General features: G+C 46.9%; 1 protein-coding gene across 3 annotated transcripts in view; it reads left to right on the top strand.

The window, feature by feature from the left end:
• Positions 1 to 485: 485 nt before the first annotated feature.
• The window catches only part of PTPRG (protein tyrosine phosphatase receptor type G), a 698,717-nt gene continuing 682,096 nt past the window's right edge, over positions 486 to 17,106 (top strand). For 2 of the 3 annotated variants that reach the window (XM_058678459.1, XM_058678457.1), the window contains exon 1: positions 486 to 619. In XM_058678459.1, the coding sequence (XP_058534442.1) occupies positions 535 to 619 (85 nt within the window). In that variant the 5' untranslated portion in view covers positions 486 to 534. The remainder of the gene's footprint in view (positions 620 to 17,106) is intronic. The other variant, XM_058678460.1, reaches the window with a different exon arrangement.

Genomic DNA, 17,106 nt, shown 5'->3' with positions numbered 1-17,106 from the left:
CCGCTCTCCTCCCCTTCCCTGCTCGCAAACATGCCTCCTTCCTTCCCGGGGCCCTGGAAGGAGCTGCCTGCCTGAAGCCAGGAGACACCGCGCCGCGCTCAGCCCCGCCGCCGCCCGCCGGCTCTCGGGCTGCGCGGCGACTCAACTTGGGGATCCTTGGCCGCTCGCTGCCGCCGCCGCCTGCGGTCCCTGGCTGCCCCGCGCCCGGGGCTTCGCGGCCGCCTACCGCCTCTTCGTCCTGCTCGCGGCTCGCTCCTTTTTGAACGGAACGCAACCTTTCTCCGCCGAGAGGATCATCCCCAGCGTGACTCCGCGTTCCCGGTCACTTTTTTGAGAGAGAGAAAAAAAATTATTTTCCGGAGTCGCTGGGTTGCTTCCCGGATTCCAGGGAGACTCGGGTCGCCGAACGAAGGGGCCCTTGGAGCAGGAGAACCGGAGAAGCGCCCAGGCTTAGGGGAGGCTTGTACGGAAGCAAGAACTTATTCAACAAGTTTACCCCCCCTGCTTTCCTCTTTTCGATGTGCGTTTTCGGACATGCGGAGGTTACTGGAACCGTGTTGGTGGATTTTGTTCCTGAAAATCACCAGTTCTGTGCTCCATTATGTCGTGTGCTTCCCGGGTGAGTGCTGGCCTCTGAGGGGACGTGACTCCAGCAGGCGCGCGCGGGAGATGCAGAGTTGTTGCCGGGGCGCGGAGCTCGGCGGGCGTCGGTTCTGGGGACGCTGGCGAGGGTGGAGGGGGATCGGGAACCCCCCCGCACCAGGAGGGATCTGTTCCGCCAGCCTTGGAGATGCTTAGGGAGTCTGGTAGTTGGGGAGGGTGGAGACTGGGACTGGACTGGGAGGAGAAGTACGGACCCGGGGGTCTCTTGCTCCTGCTTCCGTTTGTGGGGCATTGAGGGAGAAAAGGCGACTTGGCTTTACTGGCCAGTGGCCGTTCGAGAGGACTACAGTTGTGGAGTGGTTGGGGAGACTGGGGCCATAGGGGGATGTTTCTGTAGGTTTGGGGGGGCTGGGGTGCGCCCCTCACCCTGGTAGGGATGGAAAGAGCTCAGAAAGGGTGGTCGTTTTGCTAGTCCATGACCCTTGGGGAGGGCTGAAATTTGGGATGGAAGTCGGAGGCTGGCTGCGGAGGATCGAGGATGTGCGGAAAATGCAGGGAGTAGCTTGCATTTTGGTGTTGGAGGCGAGTCCCTTTCTAGCCCCCAACTCGGGGCCAGGGGCATGGGCTGTTTTTGGCTGCTGGCGCCAGCCAGACTCCCTGAGCACAGGGGGAAGATGGGGAGCAAGCGGTTTATGGGGATGCAGTCTCATCTTAAACCTCCGCTCCAGGCCTTGGCTCCTCCGCTCTGCTCCCTGGGGCCGTGGGGGTCTGGTCGGGGTGGGGAGGATGGGGGCGGGCCGGCCCGGTGGCTGTTCCGTGCTGGGGTGAATTTTCTCTTTCTTACGCGCGCGTTTCCTACCTTCATGTTTGCCTTTTGCAGGCTGTTCACGGCTGGCAGACCCAGACCCGCTGTTTTCTGGCCAGGTTAAGACAGGAACAAAATTGGCCATTGATGACAATAATAAGTCATTGCACGTAGCCGTGTGCAGCTCGGCGACCCCTCCACTTCCAGCTCTGAACCAGCAGACCGAACCTTCCCCTCCAGGAGGGCAGTGGCCATCCGTCCTGCCCTCCTCCCCTTCTTGTGGGGACCCCGGACTACATCCCTGATCTGCCATGAAGCTGTCCAGCCTGCTGTTTGGGGCTGGAGGCCACATCTCCTGTCCTGGTCTGAGGAAGGGTACATTTCCATTTTCACCCCTTGTTCCTCTAAGGATGAACAATCCCCCCCAAGCCCCCATCTCCCTTTGCACGTTTTTCAGTTGTCTCGTCTACCAGCTCTGGGATGCATCTAGGCGTGGGTTACCTAAAGCCAAGAGAATCCTATGCTTTCTGCTTTGCCCAGTTCCAGCTGCCTGTCCGCAGGCGGTCCAAGTGCCCGACTTTGGTGCAGCAGATTGCTTGGCCCCATGCGTGCTCTCTGGAGCGGTGCACGGGCATGCTCACTGTCCCCACGAACCTGCAACGGGGACACTGGCAGCAAGTGCCCACTTTGCAGGCCCCGGAGTAGCCTCGGGGAGTAGAGAGCCAAGGAAAGCCTCATCTTTTCTTGGGCGCCCCCCCCCCCCCCCCGTTTCTCTTGGCGCAGCATCCCTCTTTCCCCGGAGCCTCACCAAGCTCCTGCCATGGTCCAGAAATCCCCAGCCGGAGACTGAACAGGGACTTGGACGTGTGTCCACACTTGCTTGGAGGCCTGGGTGTGCCCAGCTTGGGGTTGGCACGCAAGGGAGTGAGGTCGTCGGAGCTCTCCCCTGAGAACAGCTACCTGCCCTGTCCCAGGAACACGGCTCAGTGTTGGTATTAACCGTATCCCCCGCTACACGTGTAGTGTGTCCCCCATGTACCCTCCTGGTTGTGGACCTGGCCGCTGAGTGGACTCAGGTGTACACGGGGACAAGTTTAGCAATGGGCACGCGGTATTGGGGTCATGGGAGGTAGCGGAGGACAGCGTTGCGAAATGGGAGGCTTCGCCGCTGCCGCTTCTGGCTTCCTTACATTCGGGAATGAAAGCCAGTGGGCCCACCACGATGTTCATTTTCTTGGTGGCTGAGGAAGCTGGAAGTTCAAAGTGCGACCACCAGAGATGCTGCTTTCACGGAGCTTGGACCTTTTCATCTTCCTCATTCTCTTTTCGTGCCCACGCTGTGAGGTAAACAGCCCGATATTTCCTCCAGCTGCTCCGTCGTGTTGCAGACGAAAGGGGCAGAGGTGGGAGGTGCAGGGTGGGGGAGAGGGCGGTTGGAAAAAGTGCCACCCGAGAGGGTACTGCCGCCTTTGGAGCCAGGCAAAGTAATAATGCCACAGTCCTGGGAGAAGCCGGCTTTCCGGTAATCTTTCCCCTCCTTATTACCGAGGTGTCACGACGCCGTTGGACCTCAGGGGGCGCCTCAGAGCCACTGGTCGGCTACTGGTACCTCCAGTGGTCAGCCTTGGCTGCCTCTGCGCCACAGGAATGGGGTACGCGCGCGCGCCCGGGTTTCAAGGCCGGCGGGGTGGGGTGGCGGGGCTGCCAACACGTCTTGGTGAGAGGAGGTGGCCTTGGCTCTGCCTGTTCCTTACCGCCTTGAAACCGGGGTGGGGAACTGCACTTAGTGCTGGAACCCCCACGTTCGGCCTGCCAGAGCTTGGAAAGCGTTTTATCTGTTTGACACCAAGGAGAAAAATGTTTGTGATTTTGTACTAGTGCTTGTGGGCTGTGGATCCAAATCCCTTGTTACTTACTTAGATCCTGACCAACTTTTCCCTTGCATGGGAGTCCTCCGGCCAGAGTACAGGGTGGCAGTAGTTTAGGGGAGTGTTTTGGAACCGCAGCCCTGGCTTGGGTCTTTTCCAGCGGATGGGAAACAGTAGTGGCCTTTAATCTTTCAACAGCACTACTGCAGGTGTAAAATCAGGGTCACGATTAGTGCTTCCAACACTGCTTTCCAAGTGTGAAACTGAAGTGTCATCAGACATACTAGGCGGATCGCTGTCTCTTGCATCTTTTAGAACATAAAATCAGAAATACATCATGGACCCCACTCCCGATTCTTCTTTTATCTGTACCCCAGCCTCCCTAGTACCTTGCTATTTTATTATTTTACAGCATCTTCTAGCTAGAGCTCTTTTTACATATTTGAAATGTAAAGAGTATACTTTCAGGGATCATATTTGAAATGTATCTTCATTTATTGTGAATGTAATGGCTCCTGACAGGTATAAAATGTTGCTTGGGAGGGTTAACCTTTTATCTGTTTCCTCATTCAGCACAATCTTATTATTAATTTTTTTTCTTTTTCAGTCTCTAGAGTAAAACTGTTCTCTTTGTCTCTGATACATTTTGAGTCATAAAGCAGTCACGGCTCAGATGCTGCTCCGGAAAGCCTACGTTTGGATCAGGCCAGCTGTGTACCTGGGCTATGTCCACTTTGGGCAGATCCATGATTGATGTCTGGTGAATCACGTGTCTCCTGCTAAGCCTTGTTCCTTCTCTGTATGCGTGTTTCGCCCTCCTGGGCTTTTGTAGTAAAAGACAAGAGTGATATCTAGAAGTCAGCCATGTGACTCTTGGGAACAGGGTGAACGATCACACACTCCCTCCCCCCCTTTAAAAGACTTGTTTGAAAAGAAGGAATCTTATCCAGTCTCTGAACTGGGTCTCTCTGACACATTTAGTGGATAGAATTTATAACGTTTCCTTGCAGTGAATACATGACTGGGTTGGTGAAGTTAGTAAGCTGTCTGGGACCCTTTGGAACTAAGGCATTGCACTTGTTGCAAGTGCAAAGGCCACAGAGGCTGGCCCAAGCTGTGAGAAAAAGGACTATGTCTTGGGGAGGCTAAGACCTAAATTGTGGACTTGTTTTTCACTGCATAAGAGGCGGTGTTGTTTATCTGGAGTGATCCGAGGAATGCTGATGATTTAGGTGATACACTGGCAGAAAATGAACTCCCTTTAGGATTTACCTTTCCACTTTTCCGGAAAACTCCAGGTTTAACAGCATGATCACCTATATCCATGCACCAGCAGATGGGAACTGTCTTGCCCTTGGCAACACATCTCCTTAAAATGTTCCAGAGCACTTCTGGAGGAATCCCTTTTGTTCCCTTTGCTAGGGAATGTCTGTAAGGAGATGGTTTAGGCACTTAATAATACCTTTACGGAGGTGAAAAAAGCAGAAGCAGCCTAGCTAGAGGGTGTTGGAATACTTCTTTCCCTTTAAAGTGGAAAGTGGGTTGTTTTACTGTTTGTGATTTTCTTTGAAATGGAGAGAGAACGAAGGAAGTCCTCTTTTACCTGTCAGTTGATTTCTCAAATGCCCGCAACAGCCAGACCCCGGCCAGGCCAAAGGCAGGATGAGGAATTTGATCTGCTCTCCCGCATGAATGGCAGGGACTTAAATACTTGAGACATTACCTGTCTCCCTGCAGGATGAGCGTTAGCAGGAGCCTGGAACAGCAGGGGAGATAGGATTTCAATTCACACACTCCAATATGGGATGCCAGCATCCCAAGGGGCAGCGTAACTTGGTACACTACAACTCCAACCACAGATCCTCTCCCCACCCAGTTTTTTGTTATTGTTGTTGATTTGTTTGTTTTTTAATCATATGACTTAGGCTAAACGTAAGTGTGTCAGTGTCAGGTCATTTCAAAGCAGGATAAGGATTATAATATGAACATTCGTTCTGCACTGATAGATTGCAGGAATTTGGATGAAAGCTTTCATCTCGGGGGACACATCTTTCATGGAATCCTGTTTTATAACCCAGAGAGCTACACGGGACGCCTTCAGGGTATGATAACTTCCCTTAAAAGCAGTTGAGGCCCTCAAACCACCCTGGGTATGCTTTGCTGATGGTTTGATCTCTCTCAGACAATGGATGGGTGGTCACCCTGATGTGGCATTTTGTGCTCTGTCTGGAAGAACGGGCCTGCGTACTCATAGCTAATGACGGAACAGAAGCCAGGGAGGAGTGCTGTTGAGGTTCTTCATCCTCAGTCTGGACTTTAGGAAAGGCCAGCCGCCAGCTCTGAGCTCGAGAGAAAAGCTTGGAAAGTTTGAAGGAACTTCCAACAGGCAGTGAGCTTCTTGGGGGAATGTAGCAGCAGTGACTATCCCCAGACAAGCTTGCCCTCATGGTTGCTTTAGGCATGTAGTAAATATTTGCAAGTGAATCAAAGGCCAAATACCTGTGTCTCCCTGCCTGGGAAATAGAACAACCATGTTGCTTAAAAACAGTGCATACAGGACTATGGCGGTAATGTGTGCCCATTGAGAAATCAACTGTACAAATGGAACAAAGTGCCTTGTTGTTGACTTTTCTTTGGCTTGTTTGTATATTTCATTGACAAGGAGTTGCAACCAAAGTAATCACTCCAAACAAAAAAGCTAAATGCGTCTGGAAAATTAATCTTTACTCTCCTTTTTTTTCCCTCCAGTTTTTCTGTGCGATGTTTCCCAATGTAGGTGGAATTCACTTTTGGAAAAGTCTATGATGCGTGCAGTGTTCTGCATATAAATCCATGGTGTACGCCTGTTATGAAAAGGATTGTTAGACTTGAAGCTGATGACTGTGCTGGATTGCTTGAAGTAGCTAGAGGGCTCTGTGAGCAATTGTCCGCTCCTGTAGGGACACCTGCGCTTGGAAGAGCTGTTTCTCTTGTCATCATTTATAGTAAAATGGTTGGTGTTTTGACAGAAAACTTATCTAAATGGGGCAACTTGCCAGGACTGTGCAGGCTCAAGGTTTTATGATTGCATGATTTGATGATGTGTCTTAACATTTTTAAATGATGTATTTATTTATTTGAAAGGCAGAAAGCATGAGCAAAAGAGCTTTCATCTATGGATTTTCTGCCTAAATTACTGTAACTGCTAGGCCTGGACCAAGCCCAAGCTCAAGCCACAAGTGTGGAGTTCCATCCTGGTCTCCGACATGGGTGGCAGGGACCCACATATTTGGGTCACCTTCTGTTGTTTTTTTCAGGCACATTTGCAGGGCGCTGCACCGAAAGTGAGGCGACCAGGATTTGAACCGAGATTGTTGGGGGATGGGGCATCAGAGGAGGCTGCTTACCCTGCTGCTCTGCACCACTGGTCACTGAGCTTTTATTTGTTTATCTGTGAAATGCTCCTGTGTGTGTTCTTGGTTTTCCTTTTGGAAATTCCCTGAGTAAATACAATGGTGTTAGTATTTTGCTTGGGGCGAGTGGGATTGGGAGGCAATTTACACCTTGAATTAGAACTTTGGCATCTGTCTGCCTGTTTATGGGTGTCTGTTTTGTCAGCACCTAGCAAGGAGAAATCTTCTAGGAGCCTTGAACTTGTCAATGTTTTAATTGTTTTCTAAGCCAGGTGACTACTGAGAGTTGGGCAAAATGTAGTGAAGGGGATAAGAGCATGGCCTCTGGTGCCAGCCTGCCTCTCATTACTAAGCTGTGCTTCCTCTGAAATGGGGTAGTAACTCCTAAGTCTTGAATGTTTGCAAGGAGACCAAGAAATTGAATGGACTCCAAGAATGAGCTGTTTTTTTTTTTTTTTAATGCATGTTGAAGAGATGTGGTTAGGCGGTGGTATGATTGCATAGCAAGCTAATCCTCTGCCTGTTGCTGTGGCATCCCACATGGGCACAGGTTTGAGCCCTGGCTACTCCATTTCGGATCCAGCTCCCAGCTTATGGCCTGGGAAAGCAGCAGAGGATGGCTCAAATCCTTGGACCCCTGTACCAGGTTGAAGTACCAGAAGAAGCTCTTGCTTGTCTTTTTGTTTTTAGACCATTTGGGGGAGTGATCCTGCAGATGCAAGATCGATCTTTCTCTGTCTCTCCCTCTCTTTCTCTCTGTAACTCATGTTTTTTTACCTTTTTATTCCAAGTAAAAATAAATAAATCTGAAAATAGGAGCAAGATGTGATAGGATTAGATGGCAAGAGGAAAACAGAATAAAAAACGGCACCTGTGGACCAGGTGTGATTGCTCAGCGGCTAAATCCTCGCTTTGCATGCGCTGGGATCCCATGTGGGTGCCCGTTGGTGTCCTGGCTACTCTACTTGCCTTCCAGTTCCCTACTTGTGATCTGGGAAAGCAGTGGAGGATGGCACAAAGTTGTGGGACCTTGCACTCGTGTGAAAGACCTGGGATAAGCTCTTGGCTCCTGGTTTCGAATTGACTTCACTCTGGCTGTTGTGGCCACTTGGGGAATGAACCAGCGGATAGAAGATCTTTCTCTGTAGATCTGCCTTTTCAATAAAAATAATAAAATCTTTAAAAAAATGGCACCTGTATGTACACAAATTTTTTAATACATACAAGAATGTATGTTGGGGTTTTGTTCCTGGGTTGACTGTTTTGGAGGGGACCGGGGAAGGACTGGCATGAAGGACTTGGATGTGTAATCATAATGGTTACATTGTGAGGCCTGAGGAAATGTGACTCCGCATTGGGGTCTGATAGCTGCTTGGCTGCACTGCAGGACAAGGCTCAACTCTCGCAGGCGTCCAGTGTTCTACGTAGCTCTCTGATGGCTGCACAGAAGGGTGTCCTGGGCCCGCTCTTTGCTGCTGTCATAATGGGGTTCACATTCAGTTCCTCTGACCCCTGTGCATGTTCTGTCCTTACCTGGAATGTGACTGACTACACTTGTGTTCATGTCTCTGTGCTTTAGTTTCGGTTCTGAAGATTGCATGACAGGGAACCATGTACCCCACTACAGCTCCTGTTCTCTGATCGGTTTGTTTGTTTTTTTCAGACTGAAATCAGCGTGATGATTTTCTGGTTGAACAAGATGTGGCTTTTAAGCCACTCACTTTAGCTATTTTGGGGGAATAGCAAAGTGACACAGTTGGCTGCTAAGATCTGGTGACGAAAAAAGGAAGGCAGGAAGGCAGAGTTCATGGAATATGTAACACTTCTATGTAAAGAAAATAGGACAACTGGTCTTATTTTTGGGTTGTGTTACTATTTTGCTAATGAGTAGTGTGAAGCAGGTTGTTATGTAATGCAGTGGGTCTACTTTTGAGGAATTCCTTATCAGTCACTGTATGAATCTAAGAGATTGTTGCTGTCACTGCCGCCTGGTAAATCTGCAATGTGTTAAATCACATGAAGTCATTACTTTGGAATAATTTGTAGAAAGAGACAGAGCATGAGCCATTTATGGATTGGTGAGGGATTGTCATTGACTTCAAACAAACTTTTGTCTGTTTTTACTTATTCATTCGGAAGGCTGAGATGAGAGAGAGAGAGGGAGAGAAAGATCGTCCATGTTTTTGGTTCATTCCCTGAGTGCCTGTATCATCTAGGGTGAGGCTGCATTGAAGCCAGGAGCTTGTAACTTAATGTGGGTCTCCCACTGGCAGGGACTCAGCTTCTCTGGCCATTCCAGGCAGCTGGATCACAAGCCAGGTAGCCAGGACTCACAGTACTCTAATATGGCATGCAAGGGTCTTAACTGTTGCACTGAATGTCCATGCTTCGTTGATTTTAAGGTTGTCTTTAAGACTTCTTGTCAAAAGGATTTATTTACAAAGCAGTGGTTATTAACAAAGGAATTCTACCTAGTTAAAGTGTGACTGTTACTGAAGTGGATTTGGAGGTCAAGAGCTGCTTTCTGGAGTCTTTGCTCTGTCACTGGGTAGCTGGATCTTCTGAGGGAGTTACCTATTGTTTTGTGCAGGTTGTGGTGAGGCAGTGCTTGGGTCTGGGGGTCTGTATATATTGACCCCTTATTCAGAAACCACAACAACACCCTGGAAATCAAGGTTGAAATTCTTGGTCCATTGCAGCGGTTATCTTGGGCACATGGGCCTCATCTTTTAATCTCTAGAAACCATCTTTATTCCCACTTTAACATTTTGCTTTTAATGTTTATTTGTGCATTTTCATTTTATTTGAAAGAAGATGGAAAGACAGATGGAGAGATCTTCTATTTGCCGGTTCCATTCCACAAATGGCTGTAAGTAGGCGGAGGTGGCCAGACTGAAGCCAGAAGCCAAGAACTCAGTCTGGGCCTTCCGTGCGATTCACAGGTAACTAGGTACTTGAAGCATTGCTTGCTGCTTTCCAGAGTATGCGTCAAAAGGAAGTAGGAGTGTCCTGGACACAAAACAGGCATTCTGATGTGGGACACAGGCATCCTAAGCTGGGACTTCCATCGCTGCACCAAATCTGGCTCCTTAGGTCCCTTTAAATTGAGAATACTGGTGAGCTGGCATTGTGGTCTACTGGCTTAAGCTGCCACCTGTGATGCCAGCAGTCCATAGGGGCATCAGTTTGGGTCTTCACTGTTCCACTTCCAATTCAGCTACCTGCTAATAGGCCTGGAAAACCACAGAGGATGGCCCAGATACTTGGGACCCTGCCACCCAAGGTGGGAAACCGTGGCTTTTGGCTTCCGCCTTGCCCAGCCTTGGCTGTTTCTGCCCATGTGGGGAGTGAACCAGCAGATGGAAGAACTCTGTCTCTCTGTAACTCTGATTTCCAAATTAATTAATTAATTAAAAGGAACACCGAATCTCAGGGAGATTTGCTCTTCTCTAAAGTTACGTGGGTGACACCAGTGGCTATAATGTTTCTTTAATCATTTCCTAGGATTATTTGAAATTTCAGACCAGTTTTTAAAGGCAATTTGAAAGCTGTTTTTCCTAATAGCACAGGATGGCCTATTGAAAGACAGACTCAGCATTTACTGTTATTTTGTTCAAGTGAGTACCATTGAAACTGAAATAAAGGTGTCTTTCTGTGTTTGCTACAATTAAATAAGGAAGTAATACAATTAGCATTGGATTTGATTTGGTTACTTTGAAGAGAAGACCTTTCAGCAAATTACTTTTGCTTCTGAATAAGCTGATAATAACTGTGGATAGAGTGTGAGTTTGTGGGTGAGGTTGTCTTTTGGACTCTCCTCCTCTTCAAAATAACTTAATCAATTTGGCTTATAGCTCTAGAAGTTTTGTTGGGGCCTTGAATATAGTCATCATGTGATAATGTGGTATTTCACTATTCTGTGGACCATCTGAGTTGGGCTGCAGGCTCTGAATCACCACTTCAGGAATGGTCTGAGGGGGTTGTGTTTGGCAATGGGTTGGCTTCTGGATTTTTTTTCCTCCAGAGTTTAGAATTAGTTTTGTTGGCCCACTAGGCCAGCTGTGGGATCTTGGGGTAAGATCCTCAACTTGGGGGGTCTGGTACGGTAGCTTAGTGGCTAAAATTCTTGTCTTGAACATGCTGGGATCCTATTAGGGTGCCGATTCTGTTTTTCTTCGTAAGATCCCATATGGGCACTGATTCTAATCCTGGCGGCCCTACTTCCCATCCAGTTCCCTGCTTGTGGCCTGGGAAAGCAGCTGAGGATGGCCCAAAGCCTCGGGACCCTGTACCTGCTTGGGAGACCTGAAAGAGGCTCCTGGCTTCGGATTGGCTCAGCTCCAGCCATTGCAGCCCCTTGGGGAGTGACTCAACAGACAGATCTTCCTTTCTGTCTCTTCTCTCTGTATATCTGACTTTCCAATAAAAATAAAATAAATCTTAAAAAAAAAAAAAGATCTTTGGGGTTGTTTTCCTAACTCTTACCTAAACAACTTCCAAAATTTTTTGGAAATTTCAGAAATTACTGATGCCAAGCTGGAATGTTGAAGTTTTTGGAGTATGCAGGTCAAATGCCCTGTGTACCTTGTGAATTGTGAAGTGCATGTCTTATTGATTTTTTTTTCTTGTTGCTTCCTATCGTGCTAAGAATCCTTGGACTATCTTGTTATTCTTGCTACAGTTTCACATGGGAGAAACAAGGAAGGCTGGAAGTAGATTGGGGTTATTGACATACCTATAAACCACTTACATTTTTTTTTTTTATTTTTAAGATTTGTTTATTTTTGTTGGGAAGTCAGATTTACAGAGAAGTAGGGACAGATCTTCTGCTGGTTCACTCTCCAAGCGGCCACAATGGCTGAAACTGAGCTGATCTGAAGCCAGGAGCCAGGAGCTTCTTCCAGGTCTCCCACGCAGGTGCAAGGTCCCAAGGCTTTGGGCCGTCCTCAGCTGCTTTCCCAGGCCACAAGCAGGGAGCTGGAAGGGAAGTGGAGCAGCTGGGACATGAACCAGCGCCCGTATAGGATCCCTGCACATGCAAGGTGAGGACTTTAACCACTAGGCTACTGCGCCATGCCCAACTACTTAAAATCTTTTTAAAATTATTTAACTCATGAGTCAGGTGTTGTGGCACAGATTGTTGAGATACCACTTGAATGCCCACGTCCTGTATCATGGTGCCTTATTGTTGTGCTGGCTACTTGCCTTCTGACCAAGTTCCCTTATGATAGGCCTGGGATACAGAAGGTGGTGGCTCAAAGAGTTGGGTCTCTGCCTCTCACACACAAAACCCACATGGAGTTTCCGGGTCTCAGCTTCTGTACCTTGGAAGGTGAACCAGCAGATGGAAAATGAGGATCTTGTGTGTCTCTCTGCCACTCTGCCTTTCAAATAAATAAATCTATTCATTTGAGAAGGGGGAAAGAGAAAGAGAGAGAGGGAGAGGGAAAGAGAGAGAGAGTGCTCTCGTCTGCTGGCTCACTCCCAAATGCCTGTAACACCTGGAGTTCAACCAGGCCAATTCCAGGAGCGGGGAATTCAGTCCAACTTGCCCAGGTAGCTGGTAGGGACCCAACTATTTGAGCCATCCCATTCTGCCTGGTAGGGTACATGTTGGCAGAAAGCTAGATCAGAAACAGAACCTTGAACCTGGTTCAAGGTGTGGAATGTGGTTGTCTCAAAGGGCAGCTTAACCATCATACCTAGTGCCTTCTCTGAATTGTTGTATCTTATTGTAAGCATCATTTCTTGTAGAGCTCATTTGAAGAAATCGAGCCCTGGTCATATTGCATCAGACTTGAGAATGGCTTTTCAGACTGTTCTGTGATTGCATTGGAGTGGTGAAGACTGGAGTTTCTGCCTAGGAGAAGATCACAAAGCTAGTTTTGAATCTTGTGTTCTGCTTTGAAAAAGGGAAATGGAGAAAGACAGACGTTTGTGTTGTCACTAGGGCATCCGGCCAGAAGAGGTATTTGCTGAAGACCTGCTGTGTGCCAAGCGCTGGGGTGGCAGTGGTGATAGAAACACCTGCAAGCACCTGAGTTCATGATGACTTCCTGCAAAGCTCAGGGTCGCCCTTGAACACTCTGGAGGCGCCGCAGTGTAGAGCCCATACTCTTGCTTGGCAACAGCAATAACCCAGAGTTAGTGCCTGCCCCTTGGGATGGGGTGCACACCTGCCTGCAGTGGTTATTTACAATTCCCAGCTCTTCCCTGGAGGTGTTGCCAGCCACACTAAACTGCTTTCTCCTCCTGAGAGACGGACATTTTAAGTATTTCTTGTTATTGTTGCTTGTTGTGGGGCTTTGTATTTCTTGTCTTGGTTGTGTACAGATATGTGTGTAGATGCCTGTATGTGGTGGGTGGATTACATGGTGTCGTTCCTAATAGTGTGCCCATGAAGCTGACACTAAGTTATGGTGGTTATGTCCTTTCCATAGAACTTGTTTTTTTTTTGCTTATTGGAAATGCAGTGCGACAGACATTTTCTGTTCACTGGTTGGTTCTCCTAGTGCCCACAACAGCCAGGGCTGAACCAGATCAGAGAGGGAGAGCATTGACCTTTTCACTTGCATGACAAGTCTTGGCTGACCACCTTGTCTCATTACCCTCAGTTAGACACATGTTGACTGTTGCATCAAGGTGATTCCAGATGTGTTAGAGCAGAAGCAGAGTATTCTGGAACACGTTGCTAGTCAATACCTGCTCTGTTTTATCCCTCTTTCAGCAAGTCATTTTACAAGACTTGTCATTCTGTCTTTCTTATGTGTGTCTGTGTAAAGGCCGTGAGTAGAAGGTGTGGAAGATCTCTCCGACAGCCTTTCATTTTCTCAATTGGTTCATTTGGGCAGAAGCTGCTCAGATTGTTCAATGTAATAAAGAAGGTTGGCATGAGGGTTCTTTCAGGACGTTTTTTAGGTTGTGCATTTTGGAAGAAAAAAATCATTTGCTTTTGAACTATCTTACCTGCTATGATGATGCTGCTGTTTTTTTTTTTTTTTTTTATTTTCCCTTTGTTTGTGATATTAAATGGAGGAGAAATTGATTCCTAGGAAAAAAATGTAAGTAATTTAACCACGTTAACAGGAGAGTTTGAGGAAATGACTTTTCTATGCCCTGGGACTGTTCCATTGAGTCTTTGAAAAGGGATGAAATTTGAAAATGGGTGGATTCTGACGAAAGAAGTTGTCTAACATTGATGCAAGAATGAATCCCAGCTTTTTCATTTACAGATTTAGGCTATTCACCTTGTTTTTCTCATCTGTCATAAGGGTATGATAAGTATTGCAGTCTCCTAGGTCTTTGTGAAGATGAAATAATTGGCAGTGGGAAAAATTATAAAAGCATTAGGTGTACAATGTGAGAAGCACCACCTCAAGACTAATTTTTTTTAAAAAAAGTTGACATAAACATGTTCTAATTTAATGCAACACAACTTGAGAAGAGATGGAAAGCTGAAGGGGTGTGGAGATCTCAATATTAATGAGGTGGTAGGACCAGAATCACAACTGACTTCCCAGGTGCCAGATAAACTTCAGGTGTTTGGAAAAGCTAGCTATTTATTTATTTGTTTATGTTTATGTATGTGTATATAAATTGAGAGTGAATAGAGATAGACTCCCCTACTGGTCATCCCATGCCTGGAGCCAGAGCAGCCCGGAATAGGGAACTCAGTCCAGGTCTCCATGGATGGCAGGCACAAACCCGAGCACCTGAGCTGTCATCACGGCCTCATCTGCCCCAGGACTTTTTTTTTTATTATTATTATTATTTATTATTTTTAATTCATTAATTACATTGTATTATGTGACACAGTTTCATAGGTACTTGGGTTCTCCCCACCCCTCCCCAAACCCTCCCACCATGGTGGATTCCTCCACCTTGTTGCATAACCACAGTTCAAGTTCAGTTGAGATTCCCCCATTGCAAGCGTATACCAAACATAGAGGACTTTTTTTTATCAACAGAAATGTAGCACAGATGACTATCAGGGTTTAAATGATCCTGTAGACTCCCAGCTTGAAGGAAAAGATATAGAAGCTAACCTTAGTCTTCTCATCGCTGATATTGCCCATGTCTTGCTGTGTTTCTTTCTTAGTTTAATATTTATTTTAAAAAATTGGAAACACACAGAGAAAAGGAGAGACAGAGGCAAAGATCTTCCATCTGCTGGTTCGCTCCCTAAGTGGCTACGATGGCTAGCACTTGCGCCAGTGTGAAACCGGAGCTTTTTCTGGATCTCCCATGAGGGTGCAGGGTCTCAAAGCTTTGGGTAGTCCTCCACTGCTTTCCCAGGCCACAAGTAGGGAGCTGGGTCAGAGTGGAATAGCCAGGACTTGAATTGGCATCCATATGGGTTGCCAACGCTTGTAGGTGGAGGATTAGCTTGTTGAGCCATTGTGCTGGCCCTTCTGTTTCTCTCTGTTTTTGCAGGCTCTGTCACATCCCCTGGGTGGCTGTGAGTGGAAACATTCAATGAAAGAGATCGGTAGGCATGTTCTTGCTCTGTGGTGCTTGTTTTCTTTGTAGTTTTTCTATAGAAAGATTCAGAATTGACATTTGAGCTGATGATCCTCTTTCCTGTATCTGTGGCAGATATTGCCAGTCACATTTTTTTTTTTGCTTTTTTTTTTGCTGGTAAAGGAAGAGTTGGCCTCAGATAGGCCTTTATGCCACTTGGATGCTCTCCTAAGACAGAATGGCCAATAATAATAAGTGTATCTAGGAGGCTTATATCCTTGTAGATAGATATGCTTCTCAACTGGCAATTTTGTTTTTCAGCTGGCAATTTTTAAGGCTTCTTAGCATATGAAAGTGGTTTAGGCTTATATTTAACTTTTATTTATTTATTCAGGAAAAAAAAAGAATCTACCCTCCTGATAGTGGTTACATCATATTCTAATTGGCGAGATTCACTAATGGAGGTTTACGGAATCTACAATTACTTGCTCATTTTCCCTTTCCTCAGAACCCAGAGGTTTTAACATCAGAGTATGACATTTATGGGACTGTTTGTTTTCCAAAGTGACACCTTTCTGAATTCTTAGCTATTTAAGTAAGTGTTAAGTATGGGCTTGGTGACAGCAGTTGTGAAAACTGTGACTGACTGAGTGGATCTGTTACCCCTGCTGTTTATACCTGGTGAAGTGTCTTTGTTTACTGAATACAGTGACTCTTAACCTTTAGAGTCATGTGTTTCGATATTGGAGAGGTCCTCCCAGCACTGCTGTTTTTGATAAGGAAACTGGACAAGAGAGATGACAGGGGAAAGGGACTCCGTTGTGAAACTGACAGCAGCTACATTTTTGATGTTGGGTAACCTGGCAAAGTACTAGGATGACATCGAGGGGTCTCAGAGCTGCTTCCTGGATGTGACTGTTTCCCTGAAGGTCCCTTCCACTGGTGAGCCTGAGATGATTTTCTGTGAAGTATCTATAGTGCTGCCATGTGCAGCCTTCCTGCTTTCAAATCACATGTGGCTGTTGAGCATTTGAAGTATGGCTGTCCCAGTTGAGATGTGTTTGAGGTGTAAAACACAGTGGTTTTCAAAGATATGCAGCATTTTTGCATTGATCACCTATGAAATGATAAGGATATCTCATCTATTTGTTCATGCCCCCAGCGTCTGTAACAGTTGAGGCTGGGTAATACCCATAGCCAGGAGTTCTGTCCGGGTCTCCCATGTGGGTGCCGTGGATCTAAGTACTTGAATCATCATCTGTTGCTTTCCAGGGATCATATTAACAGAAAGCTGAAGTGGTAGTGGAGCTGGGATTCGAACCCAGGCACTCTAGTAGTATGAGACATTAGTGTCCTCAGTCATGTTTTTAACTCCTGCTCCAAATGCTTGCCCTTGGAATGCTAGTGTTTTAGATATATTGAGTAGAAAGTATTCAGGTCTATTTTGCTGTTTCATGTGACAACCATAAAATTTACAATGATATCTTTTTATTATAATTTTAAGTGAAATCGTACTTGTGGATTGCACTGTATTTTTTTTTTTTTTTTTGACAGTTCTTCTCTGGGGTACTCCTCCAGACCTTATCCCAGTTCTCAGCTGTGGGCCTCTGTGTGCATTAATGACCTCTTTTTCCTCCCCTACCTCTAACAGAGGACCAAGAGAAACTGGGTTCATTGTCAGAGAGGCCGCTTCCTGGAAAATTCTGTTGCTAGCAAGCAGGGCATTCTGAGTCCCATGATAATAAGTTGGGATCATTGGATTTTGTGGGTTTGTTTGTCTGTGAAATAGGATCCCTGTCCCAGTCCCGCGGTATGATTGATGGAGTGAATGAGGTGAACCATGGCAGACATTTGGCACAGGCTGGGCATATAGGTATGCATTTGAAATAATAGCCGCTCTTGTAACTTACTTGTTACTGGGCTTGAAGGAGAGTTGCTGGAATTGATTTCTTTTTGTGACTGCTGTGGTTGATGCATT

The sequence above is a fragment of the Ochotona princeps genome, chromosome 21 (genome assembly GCF_030435755.1).
Source record: "Ochotona princeps isolate mOchPri1 chromosome 21, mOchPri1.hap1, whole genome shotgun sequence".
Taxonomy (NCBI): Eukaryota; Metazoa; Chordata; class Mammalia; order Lagomorpha; family Ochotonidae; genus Ochotona; species Ochotona princeps.
The sequence above is the reverse complement of the archived record's forward strand: the minus strand, read 5'-3'. Positions and strand labels throughout refer to the sequence as shown.